Source organism: Monosiga brevicollis, genomic scaffold, assembly GCF_000002865.3.
Source record: "Monosiga brevicollis MX1 MONBRscaffold_22 genomic scaffold, whole genome shotgun sequence".
Taxonomy (NCBI): Eukaryota; class Choanoflagellata; order Craspedida; family Salpingoecidae; genus Monosiga; species Monosiga brevicollis.
The window spans coordinates 567,817-588,650 of NW_001865059.1; the positions used below are offsets into that span (position 1 = coordinate 567,817).

The following is a 20,834-nucleotide window of genomic DNA, read 5'->3' on the forward strand; positions in this document are numbered from 1 at the left end:
GCGTCGGGGATGGCTGGCGGGGCATCGGGCAGAGCGAGACGAATGCTCTGTGAGTGGGGTTGGTTGGCTGAGGTGCTGGGCGATGCAAGGGCGGGGCGAGGGGCTGATCCGGCGCGGGAGGATCTGGGAGTCGCTCGGGTGGGGAGCACAAAATTGTCGCTGGAGGTCGGGGCCCGGCCAGGGGCAGGGGTGGCGCGCGTTGAGGCGTGATGGGTTGGTGAGGCGATGTCGGCTTGGGGGTTGGTGAGGGAGCGCAGGGTTTGAAACTTGCGCATGGTGGTGATGATGGCTTGGTAATGTTTGGTCGGAGTGACGAGGAGGCCGAGGATGCTGGCACTTTCGCTGTCTCTGACAAAGGTGCATGTGTCTGGGAGGAGAAAAGCTTCGCTGGGCGGGGGTATGGAGTCAGGGCCAGTCACGTTGACGGCCTCTGCTGTGGAGCTCGTGGAGGGGACAGCAAGGCTGCTATGGGAAACCAAGGACATGGTGTCAAGTGGCTGCGGCCCGGAGGAGGGCTGCTGTTGCAGGGGTGGTGAGGGTGGTCTCGAAACGCCGTGCCCATCCAGGGCCTTTGGCGCCTGTTGGACAGCCTGCATGGGGCTCGGGGCTTGGGGCCCACAAGGGGCAGGCAGCGAGGGCTGATTTGATGGTCGTGAACAACAGCCGGGTCGGTCTCTACGGCAAAGACGCTGCCTTGGTCAATTTTTTTTTCCTTCTTTTCAGTCACCTCGGCAAAGTCGTCGTCGTGGTCACCACGGTGGTGGCGGTGATGTGGTGGTGGTGGTGGTGGTGGTGACCAAGGGGTTGGTTCAAAAGATCAGCTGGGGGCGGGGAATGAAGCAGCGGCGGTTGTCAAAGCCACAAACAGCTGTGATATGGCCACTCGAGGAAGGGGAAAAAGAGGAAGGGGGGGGGAAGGGGGGGATGAGGGCAGAGCAGCTGGTTCATGCGTTCAGCTCATGAGATGACGATAATGTCGTTGATCAAAGGGGCAACGATGCAAACTGCAAAGTGGGTCGCTGCCCGGCCAGTCGGTCGACAAGGCGCGACGAGCGGTGGCGACAGAGAGAGAGAGAGAGAGAGAGAGAGAGACGCAGTCCACACAGCCACAGAGCCAACCAGAGAGGGCAGACTGGCTGTGCGGGGGGGGGGTAAAACCCGAGTCGAGGTCTTGGTGAAATGAAGTCGTCGTGACCCGTGTGTGTGTGCGTATGTGCAGGCCGCTGACAGAGAGAGAGAGAGAGAGAGAGAGAGAGAGAGAGAGAGAGAGAGAGAGAGAGAGAGAGAGAGAGAGAGAGAGAGAGAGAGAGAGAGAGAGAAAGAGAGAGAGAGAGAGAGAGAGAGAGAGAGAGAGAGAGAGAGAGAGAGAGAGAGAGAGCCAGACAGAGAGCCAGACAGAGACTAGAATTTTACAGATCGAGAGAGAGAGTGAGACGCAATGCATAGGGCATCAACACCACAGACAGTGTCCTAAGGTCCTCACGTCCTAAGGTTGGTTTAAGAGGTTTAAGGACTAAGGGACCAGGACTAAAGGGACCAAGGGCCAAGGGGCTCAGGTCAGTCGTCGCGGGGTGCGTAGAAAAATGGGTTGGGTGCTTGACGATCGCACCATAGGGTTCTCCTTTGTACCCTTATTCTTTTTGTTTCTTTTGTTCTGTTTGTTTGTTTCTTTTGTGTTTCTTTTGTTTTTCACAAGAGGTCGGGGGAAGAGGGGGGAGGGATGAAGAGAGAGGGGTCGGGTGGGGATGAGAATGGGGTGTATCTGCCTGAAAAGTCCTATTGATGGCAGAGATGGAGCGGACATGAAGAGTCCAAGTCAGAGCCAAGACCAGGCATGGGATGACTGAAACGTACCCCTTTGGCTGGTATGGACGGCGACGGGCAGGTGCACATGGTCAAGTCGGCGGTGGCGGCGGCGGCGTTGAGGTCGCTCGCTGGGTCGAAGAAGAAGAGGAGGAGGAGGAAGAAGAGGAGTGCTGTGGCTGGGCCTGCCGACAGGTTCCGGGGGGGTTAGCGTCAAGGGTCTAGCTTGATAAAACCTTGAATCCAGTCAGAGCACGACGGCGAGCAAGTGTGGGAATCACATTACATTCACAATTCCAGATGAAACATGCTCCATATGCGTGATACCCGTGTGTGTCTGTGTGTGTGGCGTCGTGGCGTCGTGGCGTGTGGTGGAGTGTCCTTCCAATGTGTTGTGTCCGTGCCCGGCCCGTGCTGTGTGTGTGTGTGTGTGTGTGTGTGTGTGTGTGTGTGTGTGTGTGTGTGTGTGTGTGTGTGTGTGTGTGTGTGTTCCCGTGAAGGGTTGGCAAGCTGTCCCTAACCCCAATTGACCTTGTCTCAAACTCGGACACTCCCCGAGTGGTATCGGTAGGGCTTGCAAGGCTAGGTAGGGGTCACAAGGCGGCGGCAGACGATCCCCCTTGCCCGCTCGACGCCAGCGGGTGTGTGCTTGACCAATGCCCTTGGCTTGACCAATGAATGCCTTTGGCGTTGTCTCCATCTCCTCGCTCTGCCGTTTCTGCAGCGCATCGAATGTGTGTATCATCGTTGGCTCGCGCGACGAGCTCGTTGATTTCGATTCACAAAACGCATGCGTGACGCCCGCCAAGTACTACTACTACTACTACTACTACGACCACTACATCATCCCGCGAGTCCGACACACGTTGCAGCCATTCCCGCCTCAACCACTCCACGTTGGTTCCCAGCTCGGTGAATCAAACTCACATGTCAATGGCGCGAGGTGCTGCCTTTTTGTTTTGAATCGGTTGCATCATGGAGATGAGAAGCACATGCACTGCGGTCGCATCCTGTCCACTCGCTCAACGGCGCACAGAGAGAGACAGACAGTGAGATCGAGCACGTCACACGGTGACGAAGTGATGGCTTTGGTGTGCGTTGGCGCTCACGACACTCATCTGACCCGCCCACCAGGGCACCAGCATGCAGCCCATTGGTGCATGCCCTTGTCGATGTTAATCAAAGGCGGTGCAGGACGTGACTGGCTGATGTTAACTTGCATCACAGCACTCGGCCGTCATTGGAAAACGCACCATTCAACCAGTCCTGGCTCTTTCTCATCCCGTCATCCGAATTCATCATCACCACCACCATCATCATCGGCTTTGTCGGCGGCTTGGCCGGCTTTATCATCGTCAATCAATGCGCACATGGCCCTGGCCACATGGCCGCCGAGCTCCCTCTTCTCTCGTTCCTCGACTCTTGACAGCCAAGGCACCAACTCAACGGACCTCGGGACCAGGCACCCTGAGAGATCACGCAGCAGTGCGCAGCCCGGCCGGCACAGCACGGCGCAACGCACCTGACGATGACGTCTCGACTTGGCCTGTCGGGGGTCGAGAGCGAGAGAGAGACGGAACGGGGCAGCCGTGGCTCTCTTAGCTGTAGCTTAAGGGCCAAGCAGAGATCGTGCTCGGGCATCGTGCTCCCCCTATAAAGGGGTAAGCGTGGTTGAGTCGCAGTTAAAGGCCTCAGTGGTGTTGTTCTGGTCACAAGCGGTAAAGTGCAAGGGTGAAGCCGGTGGAACTGATGAAACACTCCATCAGGTTTACATACAGGTCATGGCGACCCACACGACTTTGGCGACTTCGTACCCCCTCATGGGTGATACACCTTACATTCTAGGACAACTGTAACATGGCCCAAAACCACACCTGCCTGTTTTGTTTGGCTGACATGCTGATAAATACATCGACTGTTCTCTCTGACATATCAATCTGACATGTTCATCTGACATTATTGTCTGACAACAGCTTGTGCGTCTTTGACGTCCGTTTCTTCTTCTTCTACTTCTTCTTCTTCTTCTGTTTCTTCTTCAGTTTCGGCTACTTCTTCAAAAGCACAACAACTCTACATTGTTCTGCATTTGCTCTTGCTTTTGAATACGTTGTGTCGCCTTGCTTGGCGATATAAGTCTGCATCTTCTTCAACCATAGCCTCGTTAACCGTCTTTTAAGTGTGCCCTCCCCTGACCCGAAACGGCAGCGCAGCGCTCGACCTGGGGCCCCTCCTCCTCCTCCCTACGTATGGGGTTGGCACGCCGCTTGGTTCAAACGGCCAAACGCTCCCTCAACGGCTGGGAAGCGTGCATCCTTAGGGCTGGGCTGCCTTGTCCGCGGACCGGCGACCAGACGTGTGATCATCAAACCGTCACGAACCTCTGATGGGAAAAAGACAAGCCGTTCCCTCACTTGTTCCCAAATCAGGCGCCTCACACATGAACGCCCGCTTCACCACACTTGTGCGGTTATGATAAGCTTATTCAACCAGGAAAGCGTCACACATGCCTGCTCAACAGCTCACACAAACACGTAACACTCGAAAGACAACGGATGGCGCCGAGGTCGCAAGCACGGGCGGGGGCGGTCTTCTACGCCCCCGCGCCGCGGTGTGCGCCCTGATTCATCCCTCACCGTACGGGCACACTCGGGGAAACGGATGCTATGATGACGATCCCTCTGCTTATGAGGGATTCACACACACCCACACACACACACGCGCGTGCGCGCATTTATCGTTTTTGCTGCACTAACTCAGTGACACCTGCGACGACGGCACACACACACACACACACACTCTCTCTCTCTATCGCGCGCGCGCACAGTTTCTCTCTCATTTTTCTAATCAGACGAGGGACACACACACTCACTCACCCTCTCACTCTGTCTCCACCGCTCACTTGTACTCGGTCAGATCATCCCATTGCCCCGGTCATCGCCGACGCCGACGCCGACACATCGAGGCACTGCCAGTTTATCTCTTTTTTTTTTCTGTGTGAGACCTCTGCTGCTCCCGACTCGACAGCATGGCGCCCGCCAATCAGATTTTGGTGCTGAACCTGGCCAAGGACTACGTGCACGACTGTATCCCCGTGGCTGCGGCCTGTGTGAAGCGCCTTGGTACCAAGCTCGGGGCCGAGGTCGTCGTGTCTGAGACGGCAGAGCCTTACTTTGATACTATCGAAGAACTGGGCAAGTTCAACGTGCTCGTCTTCAACTCCAACTCGGGTGAGCTCTTCAACAACACACAAAAGGCCGTCTTTGAAGAATACGTTCGTGGTGGCTACGGCAGCCTCCTCGGCCTCCACTCTGCCACCGCCGCCTTCCTCTCGGGTGCCGACGCCTCGGGTGCCACCGTCATGGCCACCACCTACCCCTTTTTCGCCGACACCTGGGGCGCCTCCTTCACCGACCACCCCCCGATTCAGGATGGCGTCGTCTACACCGACCGCGAAGCCTGCACCGCAGTCGGTCTCGACCTCCCCACCTCCTACCCCACCTCGGACGAGTGGTACAACTTTGATCGCAACCCCACTGAAAACGATAAAATCTCCATCCTTGCCTTTGCCGACGTCTCCAAGATCACTGGCGTACGTCATTTCCCCCCTCTCGCATTGCCAATCGGAATGAAGTAAAGAACGCAGCTTCTTTGTGCCAACTCCCCTCACCAATTACCAATTGTGTACTTCCTCGTATGTGTTGTTGTTTTCTCCACCCGCAGAACAAAATGGGTGAGCATCACCCCCTGATCTGGTGCCACAAGGCCCTCGAAAAGACCCCGGTGTTCTACACGGCCCTGGGCCACCATGCCGAGGCTTACGAGTCGGATGAGACGGTGATTGAGATGGTTCGCGCCGGTCTCAAGTGGTGTCTCGACCAACAGGGCACCTCGGAACATGTGGCCCACTAAGCCACCCGTGAAGCTGGCGCCCCTACTCTGCTCGGAGTATACACATGGTAGCCGCGAGGCCCCTATTGTTCTCTGTCGATATTTTGTTCTTCTTTGACCTTTCTTTGCCCGTGATACGTGCAAATTTTCCGTGCGCGGTCAAGCGTGTTGGACGCCCTTGCGTGCCCCGCTTTCCGTGTGCTTGTTTGACTCTTTTTTTTTTTTTTGTGTGTGTGTGTATGAATGATGTTCCTTTAGCAGTGCGAAGCAGCATACACAGTGGACTTTGACAAAAATGTGTGATGCCTTGTCCACGGTTTTCTTCCCGACCCATTAGCTTTGGTGTGAAACGACCCGCCCGTGCCCGTTTCAAGGGCGTGGGCTCTAGTCAATCGACTTTGGCAAAACGCAAAAGTGTTCCCCTCTCGCCTTCAACTTTGCCCCGAACTTTGTTCCCATCCGATGTTAGTCATTACTTGTCTAGCACATGAAGATGGTTCATGCATTCATACAGGCTTCCTACCCGCATACGCATCTGGCACACCGGAGAGAGCTGCCGCATGAGAGCGTGGCTTGCAGCGCTTGGGATGTGGATCTGATATCAATTTTTTTTTTAATTTTTTTTTTTGAACAGCGATGCAAAGAGACATGAACGCCGAAACCCTGGATGGCCACTCATTAACCAAGAGGGGGCTCACGGCATCAACGCACGCATGTCAAAGGCACGCATGCACAAGAGTTGCTCGTTGGGAATGGGAAGCTGGACGGCACTTTATGCCACAGACATTAGCGAGCCAGAGTTCTTCCCTGAATCGAGCAGTGACCAAAAGCCAAGCCTGTCCTAAACGCGCGGCTGGTGGGCGAATATGATCTTGTGCTGTTAATTTTGTTGTCCATTTTATACATCCTCCTTCATCCTAGTTCTTGTTTAGCCAGAGATGGGCCAGGGTGGCGAGGGCTGCACCAGCCACGACGCCACCAAGGACGGCGGGCACGACCGAGCCCCGCGCAGCCAGGGGCTGTGGGTGCAGGGGGAAGACCTTTTGCACGGAGAGGGTGCTGCTGACGCGACCCATGGCTGGGACCAGGCGGGTAAAATGTTCACTGTTGGAGTGGCGCTCCAGATCGGCCACCGTCTTGTACTCTTCGAGGACAAAAAACTCAGTTTCGCTGCCCTCGATCTGACCAAAGGCGTAGTTGATGCAGCCGGGCTCGGCGCGGCTGGCCAGTTCCAGTTCCTTGACCATGGCCTTCCACTGGACTTGGTTGCGCCAAGGCACGGAAGCGCGGACGACGAGTTGGACGCGCTGGTCCCGGTGTGTCTCGGCAGTGGGCACGTGAGGGCGTGGGGTGGAGGTGGATTGAGCGGCTGGCTTGGGTGCCTCGGCCGCCTTGGCTTCGGTGGCCTCGTTCTTATCGCTGGAAGCTGTCTTGGCGGCATCGCCGCTCTTGCTGTCGCTGCTGCTGTGGGCCTTGTCCTGCTTTTTGGTGGTGAGCAGGGGGTGGAGCTCCTTCTTGCCATCAAAGTAAACGGCGATCCACTCGGCGAGGCGCAGGCCGAGGCGGCGGCAGGCATCCTTATCATACTGGTTGCGAGGCTGCTTGGCCACGACGGCACCGTAGTGGAGCGTGTGGATCTTGTCCACGTAGTCGGTGACACCAAAGACCATAAAGCCAAAGTTCATGAGCACGGCGTTCATGGCCATGCAGGTAATCTCGGCCCCACCGCCATGACCTGGCAGTCGAATAAGGGCAAGGAGGCGCAAGGACGGGGCGAGGGGCACAAGGGTCGTGAGCAGGGAGCCATGATGACTCATAAGCAGGATTCGAGCAGGCACGGGCAAAATAGGGCCAAGCTTACCGCCTTGGCTGGAGAAGGTGCAGCAAATCTTGCCATCGACCTTGTCCCAGTTCTCAGCGGCCCAGTCATCCCAGAACTTTTTCATGCGCCATGAGATGCCCTGCGCACCGCGAACGAGATTTTTTTTTTTTTTTTTTTCAAAAAGAAAAGGAGAAGAGAGACATAGGATGAGGAGATGATGCGTTGTCGAGTCACGATATGGTCAGTTGGGCAAAAAAAAAAATGCCTCGTCTCGCGTATCAATGGAGCAACAACTCACGCCGAGGTTGGTCGGCGTGCCCACGGCGAGGCCATCGGCCCACTTGACATCTTCCTGTATGTGCGCACGCCAGTCGTGAGCAAACGGACGCTCGCCCAGGCATCCAAAAACTATTGCCCATGACGATGACATGGACTTAACGACGTACGGGGGCTGAGGCGTCGTGGACGGAGCGCACGCGGATCTCCGTGTTGGGAATCTGCTTGGCGCCCTCCTCAATCAGCTTGGCCATCTGCTCCGTGCAGCCCGTCTGGCTCTCATACAAGATACAAAGCTTGCCCATGGTGGCGGTTCAAAAAAAAAAAGAAGAAGAAGAAGACGTCGTCTATCCAGCACACATGGGGCAACAAGTGAGGGGTCGGGCGCAAGACGCAGAGGCAGTGCGAAGCCATCCGCGCGCACAGCATGACCAAGGGAAGCTGGAGCTCTCCCCAACCGCACCTCCCCCCGCCCAAACTTACCCGATGTGAAGAAGAAGAAGAAGAAGAAGAGGAGATGCTATCCGGATCTATCATTCAAACGTCCACACGCCCACGTGTCGTAAAATGCCAGGCACACCTGCCAGTGAATGAGCCCAGCGCGCAGAGAGAGACAGAGAGACAGAGAGAGAGCGAGTCAGTAAGTCAGTGAGAGAGAGCTGCGCAGTCGTCAGAACACACACACACACACACACACACACATACAAAAGGGCGTGTGCACACTTACGCAGCAGTGCAAGCAGCAGTAGTAAAATACAAAAGAGAGACATAGGAAGTTTGTTGGGAGATACGTTGGGAGCCCTTTTTATGTGTGTGTGTGTTCTTCGCTTTGCTTTTTTGTTTTTTGAGAGCGAAGAATTCTTTTTTTCTTTCGCGCACGGTCTCTGCTCTCTCTCTCTCTCTCTCTCGCTCTTGGAAGGGACTGGAACTGTGGAGGCAGCAGGAGGTGTGTCGAACTAGGGTGCAGGACTTGGACCTGCGCGCCTGCATACGGGCTGCTAATCTTTCCAGTTGTCCGTCAACTGAACAAGTTCGATCGACAAAGCATGCGCGTAAGCAATCCTTTTCCTATGGCCATCTCTACTACAATTCAACTGGCTGCCATTTCACCCCCTCCCTCTCTCTCTCTCTCGAAATCTCTCTCTCTCTCTCTCTCTAAATCTCTCTCTCTCTCTCTCTCTCTAAATCTCTCTCTCTCTCTCTCTCTCTCTCTAAATCTCTCTCTTCTCTCTCTCTCTAAATCTCTCTATAACTAAATCTCTCTAAATCTCTCTCTCACACGCTGGAGCCCATTCAACGCACATTGTGTGCGTATACTGATGTGAACGAAGAACAAAAAAAAAGAAAGAATCAATAAAATAAACCCAACACCTTCAAAGTAAATGTGCTTACAATAGATGATCTGACATTTCTGCAAGAGGCACATTTTGAACCCGAAACCCGGAACACGGCACAAACGGACCATCGCCGGACCATCAGACGGACGGACGGAGGGCACAAACTGAGCTGGTGGTGCTTTGAGGATCACGTGGCAGTGTGGTGGGGTTGGGAGGCACGGAACGGTGCTAGCTGTGGGTGGAATCTTTTGGCTGGATGTTGGGTGGAGGCTTGTGACGAAAAGTCCTAGGCTAGGCCGGCGGGCACAGCGCGCTCACTTGCACTTGTCGTCGGTCTTCTCCTCATCCTCAACGACGTGATGGACAAGCCGTTGTATGCCGATGACGACGACGACAATGATGATGATGTCAAGACCGACATGACCAGTGGCGGTCGAGCCAGCGAAATCGGCTCACACCAGAGATCAACGTCCATCGACAAGGATTCACACGCGGTGGCTGGTGCAGAAGACGACGATGTGGCCATGGCTGCCTTTGACCCAGCTGCCATCCGACCTCATCTCTGGAAGCTCTATCTCTCACATGGCATGACCGCCTGGACCATGCGCATGTGGGAATTTGCCGTCGCCCTCATGCTCATGGCCGTCCGCCCCGACTCGATGCTCCTGCCCGCCGTCTACGACTTTATTCTCTCCCTGGCCGTGGCCATGAGCAGCTCCCTCATCGGTACGCCCCCCCTGTCCGCATGGCTCAACCCCCGCGCCTCGCTGCCTGCTCACGACAAAACCATTGGGCGCCCTTTTCCCTCTTCCTCGTCCCCTCTCAGGCCGTAGCGTCGATCTTCATCGCCGCCTCCCCACCGTGCAAATATCGCTGCTTCTCACTAAAATCGGCTTCGGCCTCGCCAGTCTTGTCGTCTTCTGGAGCCTTCGCGACCCCCAGAGCTCCTCCTCCATTGCCAACTCGGTCCTCATCATCTTCTTCACCACCATCGGCCACCTTGGGTATCCCACGTGCTGCCCGCGATCACGAGCCTCCCGGTCGTTTCGAGCACTCACCCCGACTGCCTGCACTCGACAGATACATGGGGAATCGCCTTGCCGTTGAAAAGGATTGGGTCGTTGCCGTGGTCGGTGCCGACGACCAGGTACTGCCCTTACCCTCCCCACCTTCCCCCACCCCCTGCTCTTGCAACATTTCTTCATCTCTTTCGATCCCCCCCCCCCAACTTCTGATAGCTCCTGACCAACACCAACGCCATCCTCCGGCGCATCGATCTCTCTTGCAAGCTTCTTGGCCCGGTGGTACGACACTCATTCTGAAAACATCGGGTGAAACCGATTTGACAACCGCACCCGTTCGCCGGCAACCGCCCAAGCTTGACTTGTTGGCCGCCCCCTCCCCCATGTAGATGGCCGGTGCCATCATGACCGGTGCGGGCATGCAAACGGGCGCTCTCGCCATTGCCCTCTGGAATTTTCTTTCCGCCTTTCCCGAATACACTCTTATCCTGCACGTCTACAAATCCTTCCCGGCCCTCGCCTTCAAGGCATCCCGAGCTGCCGATACCAAGCTCAAATCTCGCCTGGCCCTCTGCTTCTCCACCTTGACAGATCTCGCTGCCGGTTGGAAGGTGGGCTTTTTTGCATACCTCCCCTTGTCTTGCCGGAACATCCGCCCCAAGCTCCTTCACGCTTGGCACCGACCTTGCCACCTGCGCCTTCTCACCACTCACGCCCGAATGTTCACGTGTCTTGCAGGAATACGCAAATCAAGTGACCGTCCGCCCTGGTTTTGCCTTGGCATTTCTCTACGCTTCGGTCCTCCAGTAAGTTTCCCCACCTTCCCCGCCCAGAAAGCTTCAAATTGATCGTGCACAGGCTCATATGGAATCGTTCCACAATGCAGGATGGCTTCTGTCATGACTGCCTACGCCTATTACCGAGGCATGTCCGAGGTCGTGGTCGGCGTTTCCCGTGGCATCGGCGCGGCCTTTGGCATTTCGGCCACTGTTTGCTACCCCTTTTTCGTAAAACGGTAAGTGCAAGCAACAACCCCTGTTCTTCATCCCCAGAGTCGGCTTTGCTGTTTGATGACAAAGATCCTCATCCCGTGGCTGGCTAGATACGGCCTCGTCAAGACTGGCTTCATTGCCATCTGGACCCAGGTGCGTTCGTCTTCATGCTGGTTTGCTCAGCAGCTGCCAAAACCTCACTCTAGTCTCAACTTGGCCAGGTCATCCTCTTGACCATGAGTCTACTCTCCGTTCTGGTCACCGATGACTACTCTGGCAACTGCTCAGGTTATCCTGCATTGACTCTGCACGAATCACCGCGTCTCTCACTGACTTGAGACCACCCTGTGCCTCAGGCTCACACCTCGTCTGCGTTCCTTTTCATTGTGCTCCGCTTTCTTGAATTGAACAGATCTCTCTGGTCCCGAGCATCACACCTGCGTTCTGGACCGCAACCTGGAACTTGGACTCTTATTTGCTGGTTTGTCAATGTCATAACGGCATCTGCTTGTCTGAGAGGATATCCCAGTGCGAGGGAACGTTGCCCTCACCTTTCCTTGAATAGGCACCATTGCATGCCGTATTGGACTATGGGGTTACGACATGGCAGCCAGCCAAATGCTTCAGAAATTGTGAGCCTGCCTGACGTGGTCCTGGCACCCCTCTGCCACCTCTAGACCGCGCTCCTATACCCGATTCACCTTTGTGCTCTCATTATAGTGTACCGCCCACCTCGATCGGACGCATCAATGGAACGCAAGATGCCCTAAACACGCTCTTCAACATGGTTTCCCCGCTGATGGGCATTATCTTTCCGAAACCATCCAGCTTTTACATTATTGTCAGTGATGGCCCGCAACCACAGTTTGAATGCCGCACGGCTTGTATGCGCTCACGCAACTGTCGCTCACAATGCTGCCACCCGAAATGCTGCCACCCGACGATCCTTAGGTCATTGCCTCTTATGCCCTCGTTGGCTTTGGCGCCCTGCTCTACACCTCCTTTTACGTGGCTGTGCGCGACCGACGACTCATTCTACCAGAGCAACCCCTCCTTGGGTCTCAGACGCCGCCGATTGAACAAGCTCAGAGTAGTCTTGCACCACAGGCCACCCACGCCATCGACGACACTGATGATGAAGATCACAGTTCTAGTGAAGCAGATTCTGCGCCCTTGCTCATGCACTAGTGACTGCCTTCCCATATTAGAATTTAGACAGAGCTTTGAAGCCCCTTCTAGTTGAGTCTCTGGCCCTGATGGCTTTTTTTCTTCTGTTTTCTTTTTTTTTCTTTGTTGACACCTTCCGCCCTCGCGCGCTTCACAAACAAGAAATGACAGTCAGAGGCACGCATCAAAAATGATAAAGTGGGGTCTGAGCTAGGGGCGAACCAAGACCAGAATTGTAGTGTCAACATGGATTGCAGGCGTAGTTGGGTGCATGCATAAAGCTTTTGGCATGTACGAAGAAACCACCTCACCTCCTACACCACACCCTAAAAACGCCAAATAAATTACAAAATGCAACGGTGCTCCGAACAAGTTGATTGTGGCCGTCACACGGGCCCATAGCGCAGGACGCGGCTGGTGGGATAGCGGTCCAGCTGAGGGCAGCCACCCACAAGATACAGCTGCTCGTCGTGCACGACCGGATGGATGCCGTGCATGCCAAGCGGCATGGCCTGGCCGCGGCGCCAGGTGTTGGTGCGGGGGTTGTAGAGCTCAACCAAGTCAAATGTGCCCGTCTCCGTCAAGGGCAAATCGTCATCATCACTGGGAATGGCCTCGCCACCCATGATGTAAAATTCTCCCCCCAGGTATGCGGCTTTGCCCATGCCGGTGCGCGGTGTGGGGAGGGCAGGAATGTCGTCCACGGCCGACCAGAGCCAGGTATTACTGGCTGGATCGTAGATCTGTACGTCATCGTGGCCGTCCGTAACCTGGTTGCCGTTGACCCGGCCACCAAAGATGTACAGACGTTCACCATCGGTGCCGGCTGCGGCATGATGGACACCCTTGGGCATACTGGGCATGCTGTACCAGGTGTCCGTGCTTGGATGGTAGATGCCACAGGTAGAAATGGCCCTGGTATTCAAAAGACCGCCACACAAGTAGATGTAGTCGCCTATGGTGGCACTAGCTTGTGAGCCCTCGACCTGCCAAGGGATGGGTGCGCCCGTGCTCCATGAGTTGAGGGCTGGATCGTAGATCTGCGTCTTTTGGGCTGCGTTGCAGCCGGTGCAGTACTAAAAAGGCGAGTCGCGCGATTAGAATCAAGGCCCAATGAGATGAACCTTATCAAAAGGCGGAGCGGCACTGAGAACGGTTGCATGGGTGCCCGGCATGATCGGGCAGCCGTATGGGGGGCCCGCCACCATGACGCAACTCACTGTTTGACAACAAAGACCGGCAAAGGCGAAGAACCGGTCATTCCAGACGGCGACGGCCGAATGGTCCCCGGCATGGGGACGGCGCGCCAGCTTGTCCGGATCCATGAAGAGGCCGCTAGGCAAATCTAAAATGATGGTCTTGGTGTTGTCATTTGTGCCTAACTGACCATCGCCGATGCTGATGATTTGGCGGCGAATGACGGCAGCTCCAGTCTCGGTGATGGGGAAGGGCAGGGTGGGAAGCTCGTAGCTGGGGGTTGAAGTCCATGCATACGGTATGCATGTTTGATTTTGTGGAACCTCTGTTCGCTGGCAGCCCAATACCGTAGCAGGACTAGGGGCTGGGGGCGTGGGCACGTTGGGTGGCGGCGGTGGGGCAGGCGCACGGAAGGGACCTTGGCCAAGGCATACGCGCTGATAGTCAGAACAACAATCCTCGTATCCCAGGCAATCATCATCGCAATTACAGGTGGCCCCCTCTACATAGCTGTTGCAGCCGCGAGCCACGCACGACGCTTCGGGAGGTGGCGTGGATGATGGAACAGAGCTGGTGGAGGGTGGGGACGACGTGGTCGCCAAACACAGCGAGGCAAAATCAGTGCAGCAATCGCGATGGGTGGTGCAGCTGGCATCACATTGGCAGGGACGCCGATAGTCCCAAGGGCCACAACCTCCCAGTGCACAGCTGGACCAGCCCGCCGGCGTCTCCGCGAGGGGAGTCACGCGCACACAGGTCTTGTTTGCCGCACATTCAAGACCGTCGGCGCACCTACGAGCAGATGAGCAAGGAAAAACACAGAGAAAATCAATCAAGTGCACGGGTGAGGGCGAGAGGGAAGAGGTAGTGTGTTTCGGGTTTGTGTGTCTGTGTGTCGCTTGACAACAGCCTACACAAGGGAGAAGAAAGACGTACTCGGCCGCGTGACAGCCTAAACCACAGGTTTGTCCCTCATCCGGCAGTGCCAGGCAATGGCCTAAGGGAGGGTGTGCGTCGCATCAGCACCAGCATCAGCATCAGCAACAGACGATGGCTAGCGAGTTGATGAGTTGGCTTGCTTCATCGCCCCGAACCATCAACGTACCGGTCAAGGAGGAAGCGCAGGAAGCACAATACTGGCCGAGGTAGCAGTCCTTGTGGCTGTTTCAGGGTTATAGAGAGGAAGTGAAAAAGGGTGAATCGTCAATCAGCGAGGGTAGAGAATCGCAACGATGGATCATGTCAAAAGTGACAATTGGAGGGTATTCTTACGTTTGACACGTCTTGATCCCCGGCAGGCACACATTGTTGACACAGGTCAACCCTTCTACGCAGCTGAGAAGCAGAGAGATGAGAGATGAGATGAGGGGCCCCCATGGCGTAGAAAGTCCAGCTTTGCATTCTTACTCGTATTGGGCGCACGGCTGACTGACATCCAGACAAGCCTGATACAAGCCGGGTCGAAGTTGACAAGTATTGACCTCTGTTCCAACAGGGCAGCCCGCAGTCGAACTGCCCGCTGCGTATGTGTGGGAACAAAACAACAGTCGAAATCAGCAAGCATGTTGTATTGTAGCTTTGAGCGAGTCGTTGCAGGTGTGGGAACACACACACACACACACACACACACACACACACAGAGCGTACTAAAGCAGTAGTAATTGGGGTGACAGTCACCGTGGCTGCCACAGGCCTGAAGAGCAGGCACCGGCTCAAGCAGTGCCCAGCACGCGATCAAGCCAGCAAGAAAGCTTGATCGCACAGAAAGGCCCATTGCGATGTGACCAAAGACCAAGACGAGCAGCTGCGAATGTGGAAAAAAGCGAAAAACTGGGCATCGTTTCTCAGAGTGGGCAACATGCTCACCACCAAAAGGCCGACCCAGATCGACAACCAGCAAACAAGGAACGGTCGAGTGCCATCCATCGCATAGAGAGGCGCGCCAGGCGCGTGCCCGCTGCTATGTCGTCCATTTCGAATGCATGCATGCATGCACATAATGATCCCTGCCGTTTGTCAGATAGATTCTACATGTAAGTGTTTTACTTTTTTTTCTCCCTTTTGCTTTTTCAACTTTTGTTCTCCACCATGCCTGCTTTCCTATCCATCTGACTAAATCTCGAGATCTTGACATAGGGTGTGACGGCTGCACTTGATTGATGTCGATGTGCGCCAATGCTGACACGCACCCTGGTGTTGATCGACAAGGCGCGCACGACCCTCAAGGAGCGCCGCATACAAACACATTTACAAGGCAAGACTACGCACACTCGAAATGGGAGTCACCCCTGAAGACTCGAACCAGCGCATCTAATGACGAGACCACGACAGCAAAGGAAGAAGCAAAACATAGAGGACAGATCCTAACAAGGTAAGCCACAAAAGGCCTGGAAAAAAAAAATGGAAACGTCAAACGGCAACGCACGAGCATTGCAGCATGGGAAGAACAGAGAGCGAGAGAGAGAGAGAGAGAAGGAGCAAGAAAGGAGGAATTGAGTCGGCATGGACTTTGAAAAAAAAGGGTTGGATACAGTCCAACCCAGAGTTGAGACTCGTGACTTTCAGTTTGCTCAGATTTGCTGGTAGGTGGAAGAACGGCCCGTAAGCTTGGCCCACGTAAACTTGAAACCATCCTATGCGAGACAGAAAAAGAAAAGTCAGGCCAGCAGGACCGAAGAGACGCTGAGCATTTTTTTTTTGGCAACATCGCTGTGATTTCACGGTATGAGGCGGCAAACGCGCTGCAGCGTCGCCACAACTTACGGCAATCAGGCCAGGAAGCTCAGTCCAGAAGGTTTTGTTGGGGATCAGGTCCGATCCCGACTGCTGGTTCCGGACCTTTTGGAAGACGGCGCCGAGAATAAAGTAGGGAAGGAGAAGACCGCAAAAGAAGACAATGAGAATGATATCACCCAAGCTCAGACCCTTCTTCTTGCCACCCTCTGACGGGCTCTTGGTGGGCTTTGAAGTGGGACCGTTGGGGTTCTTGGTGGTGCTTGGACCGGGAGGGGAAGGCGGGGAAGGAGGAGAAGGTGGGGAAGGAGGGGAAGGAGGGCCCGGCGGCGGAGGCGGCGGGGCAGCTCCACAGCTAAAGGAGAACTCGGTCAGGGCACCACCGCCACCACACGTCTCAGAGTCATCGTCGCGGCATGGCTTGTCGCATTTGTCGCTCGTGTCACCCACGGGCGATGAAGTGGGACCGGGCGAGCACCAGCACTACATGCGGAATCAGACAGGTGTCGAGGGCGTCAGCGTCGACGATGCGGCGAAGAGCCGTGTGGCACACTGGGCAAAGCATCGCACCTCTTCGCCGTTCTCGTTGCCACCAACGTAGACGGATCCCTCCTCGAGGCCAAGCTTAAAGCAGTTTTTCGCACATTCCATTTGACTGCAGCCAGAAGCATGCACGTTGAGCAGACGAACCGATTGACCGGGCCGTTGCGCGTCAAAGTGTTGGAGGAGGCTGAGCAAACCGACCTGTAAGCATTGTCGGCTTGATTTTGGAGGGTTCGGGGTTGATCCTACGTGTATTTCAAGCATGAAAACCATATTATGTTATTGCTGAGCGTGGTGCAAGGGCCACCTGATGGTGCCAACTCGTCGGTGCAAAAAGACGCGAGCGTGGCCCAAGTGGTTCGACACCCAAATCCAACAGAAATAGGAAGCAGAGGAGAAACAAAGAGCAGAATGGGGTTTTTCTGACGGCAAGGCGGCCTCACCGGAAAGTAGTCGGCATAGCAGCCAAATGCTGCGGGGAAGAGGCGGGGGTGCGGAACCGAGGGAGAGGGGAATCAAGATGAATTACAGGACGGCGACTTGCGTCGGGGCATCACACCAGTTCGCCGTGGCCCGGACGCAGCTTCGTTGGATAAAGAATTGGTGCAGGCAGGCCTTTGTCGTGTGAAGGAACAACAACCCAGAAGTGGGTAGCGTACTTGTGATGATTTGGCAATCAGCATCCTGAATGGCGGCGCGGGCGATCACCGGGAGCCCGATCGCGACAACCGCGAGCAAAAAGGCCACGGAGCAACGCATGATGGCCAAGTATTTCCTTGATACCTGCAAGCATTCAAGCCGATTCAATCGGGATGAGACCTCAAGCGGCCGCACCGACGCAGGATCACTGGACACCCTGCGTGACCCGCTACACCCGCAAACTGGAGCAGACTGGAGGCCACTGTGAACAACAACAGCCCAGTGGTTGTTCAAGATCCCAAACAAGAAACCCGGCCCTCTCAGAGGCCCACACCCGCCCAGATCCCCCACCTTCCAAGCCCAACCCTCCCTCCCACGTCCCTCCAACCGTACCGTACGTGTCCCTGGAAAAAAAAAAAAAAAAAATGATTGAGAGAGAGCGAGAGCGAGAGAGAGAGAGAGAGAGAGAGAGAGAGATCGCGCTTGAATGGCAGCGTGTGTGTGTGTGTTGACCGATAATCTTTGGAAATATATCAGAGATGCATCAAACTGGTGCGAGACGAATAGAGGAGCACGACAACTTGAAACGAAAACCAGAGAGAAGTTGGTTTTTGAATTTTCTATATGAAGGATTGTTAACCAGAATGCAGAGATTGTAAGCGGTGATAGCTACACGCTAGAGAATGATCACGAAATAGTGTAAGAAAAAGAGATACATCAAGATCTCGACAATGACATGGTCAAGAGTCAAAAATCATAAAAACAAAAAAAAGCACAAAAGCGCTCAAACGCCCGCGCGCCGCACCGCGTAGCGCACAGGGTTGGCTGGCAGGGAGCAAACGGAGACGGCGATGGATGATGCTTTCATGTCGAATGAACATACGTGCTCGCACGGATGCTCAACATGGGCGCACACTCGGTCACATGGGCCTGATGATGCCGATGATGCCACTTTGCATAGTGCTCACCTTGCTATGGAAGGAGCAATGTGAGGCATAGCCCTTCAGAGAAGAAGAAGGGTCGACGTGGGGGTTTCGTCATGAGAGGTGCCAGAGGGCGGCTGTAAGAAGGAAATAAGAAAGATGCACGACTGAATTGCAGCTCGCGTCCTCTGTGGACGCGCGGTTCAACTGGCGGCAACGCCAGCGACAATAACAAAACATTGGATATGACATGTTCACATTCACAGAGACAGATGAATAGCAGGCCGGGGTCACAGATAGAGGTCAACTCCACCCCCTCCTTGCACACAAACACATGTAGTCACCATATAGAGCACAATTAGGAACAGAAAATACGGTGATGGTACGACAGTCAAGCTGAACACTATCCCAGATAGGTTATTAGACGTGGCTGACGGGGAGAGGCTCGGCGGCCGGCGGCATGGTGCCCGGCTGTGTGTAGTAGGCATGCGTGCGCGCATCGCTAAAGGCAGCCGGGTGCTTGGCCACCCGCGTAATGTGCTCGGCGTGGAAAAAGTCAAAGGCCCAGGAGCCCACAAAGAACAGGAAGAAGAGCGTCATCAAAAACTGTCACCAGGCGCGCACACAATGAGAACACGAGCCCCGGTTAAAAAAAAAAAAAAAAAATCCCTAATTGCCTTTTGCCAACGTGCCATGAAGCGACATAGGGCGCACATACCTCCGACACGGCGCGCAGCTCATTGAACGCAATATCATCGCGATAGTCAAAGTTGTCGCGCTCCTCGTCGTAGTGCCATTCACCCACCGCATAGCCAATGGGCAGGAAGATCAAAAAGAAAATCTGAGCACGTTGGCGTGCCATGGTACATGAGCGCGTGCACATTAGGCCAGGTCAACTGCCTCCGGAAGCATGGCCAGGCTTTGTGAAAAACATACCCAGGTCAGCACCAGCAGGATGTACTTGACCACTTGGGAGCCGCGCGCATAATAACCTAGTGAAAAAGCAGGTCACCGACAGGTGAGCGGCCATAGCACGTCTTGTTCAAATGACGACAGAGCCATGGTGCCTGGTCGCTTCCTTCCCAAGCTTTTAGCGTTCCCATCCTGCACAACGTACTCTCAGAGTGCTCGCGGAAGTAGATGGCAAAGAAGATGGTGTTGGCAATCAGCGTAAACACAAAGAAAATGAACGCACTACGGAGACAACCGGCCGTCATCCAAGGCGTGGTCAGATACCAGATATAAGCTCGGCTTATGCAGACCCGCGGCAGGCGCGCACCTGACGCTGTGAGTCGTCTCGTCGTCGCCGTTGTCGAAAATGGAGAGCAACACTAGGAAGACGGCCGCCACGACGACAAAGCCCAGGCCCACTCCAGCAGCACTATCCAAGATTGCATCGCACCGATGAGCAAAACCAAGCCTCACGGCCCACAGCACGCCGCACGCAACACGCAACACGCAACCTAAAGAACGGGAAAATGCCATTGCGTGCGCCTTTTGCTCAACATACTTGCGAGACATTTGCCGCGAGGCGTATTCCCGGAGCCACTTGTACAGCACCACGTGGATGGCAATGTCAAACGCTGCCAAAATCGAAAGACCTACGGCAACATCAGGCAGGGGAGGAACGACGGCTCGTAAGATCTCAATGCCACCGGGCGTTTGCATGAATTTCAGCTGTGCACATGTAGCGGGGCAGGCGGCGCGCACCGGTGATGAATGCGTAGCGCTCAGGAAAGCGGCGCCCTGTATCGGAGATGTAGGGAAAGTCAATGCCACCAAAGTCGCGGTCATACGCGTCAAACATGACAAAGGTGGTAATCAGAGTGGCAATGCCAATGACCACGGCAACGATGGGCACAACCCAAAACTTGCGCGCCGTGTACGCGCCGGGCAAGACCGCCCCATATTCATGTGGTACCTCAACGGCCATGGCTGCTGGTACAAAGGTCAGGCCCAAGAGCTTGGATGCAATGAAGTGGTATGAAGTCGAGAGGCGACGCTGGTGGGCGAGTGACCGGGCCAATCAAGGGCAGCAGCAGCAGGGGCTGAGGGGAGCGGGTGGGCGGGGTGGTGCCAACCACGAGTGAACAACGCAGGAGAACGGGAAAATGCCCCAGACCTCTGGGTCCGGCCAGCAGGTGGAAAACAGGATGAGCAAGGGAGGTGGCAGACGAGGAAAGAGGGCGTGGAGGCGATTTCAGTCGGCAGGTACATGTACCCCTGAGAGCATTGTAGCTCTCACGGGCAATGTCCTGCCACAAGCATAGCGGTGTCGCCACACGCTCAAAATCTGTCCAACGCAACGATCCATTTGCAAGTCTTCATGTCAGCTCGCAAACCGCCACTCTATGCAGCCCACTGCTTTGCGCCTTCACGCCCAAGTCGACACGCGTGCCAACTCGCCAGCTTGTGATCAGGCTTTCCACAGTTTCCGCCGGTGTCAGCCGAAATACGACACACCAGAGAGGCGATGAGCGAGAGAGAGATCT

The 20,834-nt window shown here is 55.3% G+C and overlaps 5 protein-coding genes across 5 annotated transcripts in view; 2 read left to right on the top strand and 3 right to left on the bottom strand.

Moving 5' to 3' along the window:
• The window catches only part of MONBRDRAFT_27945 (uncharacterized protein), a gene marked incomplete at both ends in the record, with an annotated part of 3,555 nt that extends 2,111 nt beyond the window's left edge, over positions 1–1,444 (bottom strand). Inside the window, 2 exons of the mRNA XM_001748377.1 lie at positions 41–607; positions 1,051–1,444. Coding sequence (XP_001748429.1) covers positions 41–607; positions 1,051–1,444 — 961 coding nt within the window. The remainder of the gene's footprint in view (positions 1–40; positions 608–1,050) is intronic.
• A 3,384-nt stretch (positions 1,445–4,828) lies between these two features.
• MONBRDRAFT_33672 (uncharacterized protein) lies at positions 4,829–6,101 on the top strand (the record flags this gene model as incomplete). Its single annotated transcript, XM_001748301.1, has 2 exons — positions 4,829–5,392; positions 5,524–6,101. The coding sequence occupies 2 exons, from the start codon at positions 4,829–4,831 to the stop codon at positions 5,710–5,712; spliced, it is 753 nt and encodes a 250-aa protein (XP_001748353.1). The 3' UTR covers positions 5,713–6,101.
• Positions 6,102–6,604: 503 nt separating this feature from the next.
• MONBRDRAFT_33673 (uncharacterized protein) lies at positions 6,605–8,559 on the bottom strand (the record flags this gene model as incomplete). Its single annotated transcript, XM_001748378.1, has 6 exons — positions 6,605–7,426; positions 7,553–7,652; positions 7,812–7,865; positions 7,960–8,085; positions 8,273–8,319; positions 8,370–8,559. 6 exons carry the CDS (start codon positions 8,557–8,559, stop codon positions 6,609–6,611), a joined length of 1,335 nt encoding a protein of 444 aa, XP_001748430.1. The 3' UTR covers positions 6,605–6,608.
• Positions 8,560–9,431: 872 nt separating this feature from the next.
• On the top strand, positions 9,432–12,328 carry MONBRDRAFT_33674 (uncharacterized protein; the record flags this gene model as incomplete). The annotated part of the gene is made up of 13 exons (XM_001748302.1): positions 9,432–9,852; positions 9,953–10,130; positions 10,207–10,273; positions 10,365–10,430; positions 10,538–10,759; positions 10,887–10,954; positions 11,035–11,163; positions 11,251–11,293; positions 11,347–11,428; positions 11,553–11,621; positions 11,706–11,772; positions 11,861–11,981; positions 12,092–12,328. Exons 1-13 carry the CDS (start codon positions 9,486–9,488, stop codon positions 12,326–12,328), a joined length of 1,716 nt encoding a protein of 571 aa, XP_001748354.1. The 5' UTR covers positions 9,432–9,485.
• Positions 12,329–12,693: 365 nt separating this feature from the next.
• MONBRDRAFT_10631 (uncharacterized protein) lies at positions 12,694–20,275 on the bottom strand (the record flags this gene model as incomplete). The annotated part of the gene is made up of 13 exons (XM_001748379.1): positions 12,694–13,383; positions 13,528–14,296; positions 14,610–14,665; positions 14,777–14,839; positions 16,268–16,720; positions 16,808–16,981; positions 17,224–17,252; positions 17,440–17,563; positions 19,061–19,183; positions 19,279–19,334; positions 19,460–19,536; positions 19,622–19,925; positions 20,053–20,275. 13 exons carry the CDS (start codon positions 20,273–20,275, stop codon positions 12,694–12,696), a joined length of 3,141 nt encoding a protein of 1,046 aa, XP_001748431.1.
• Between the last annotated feature and the right edge of the window lie 559 nt (positions 20,276–20,834).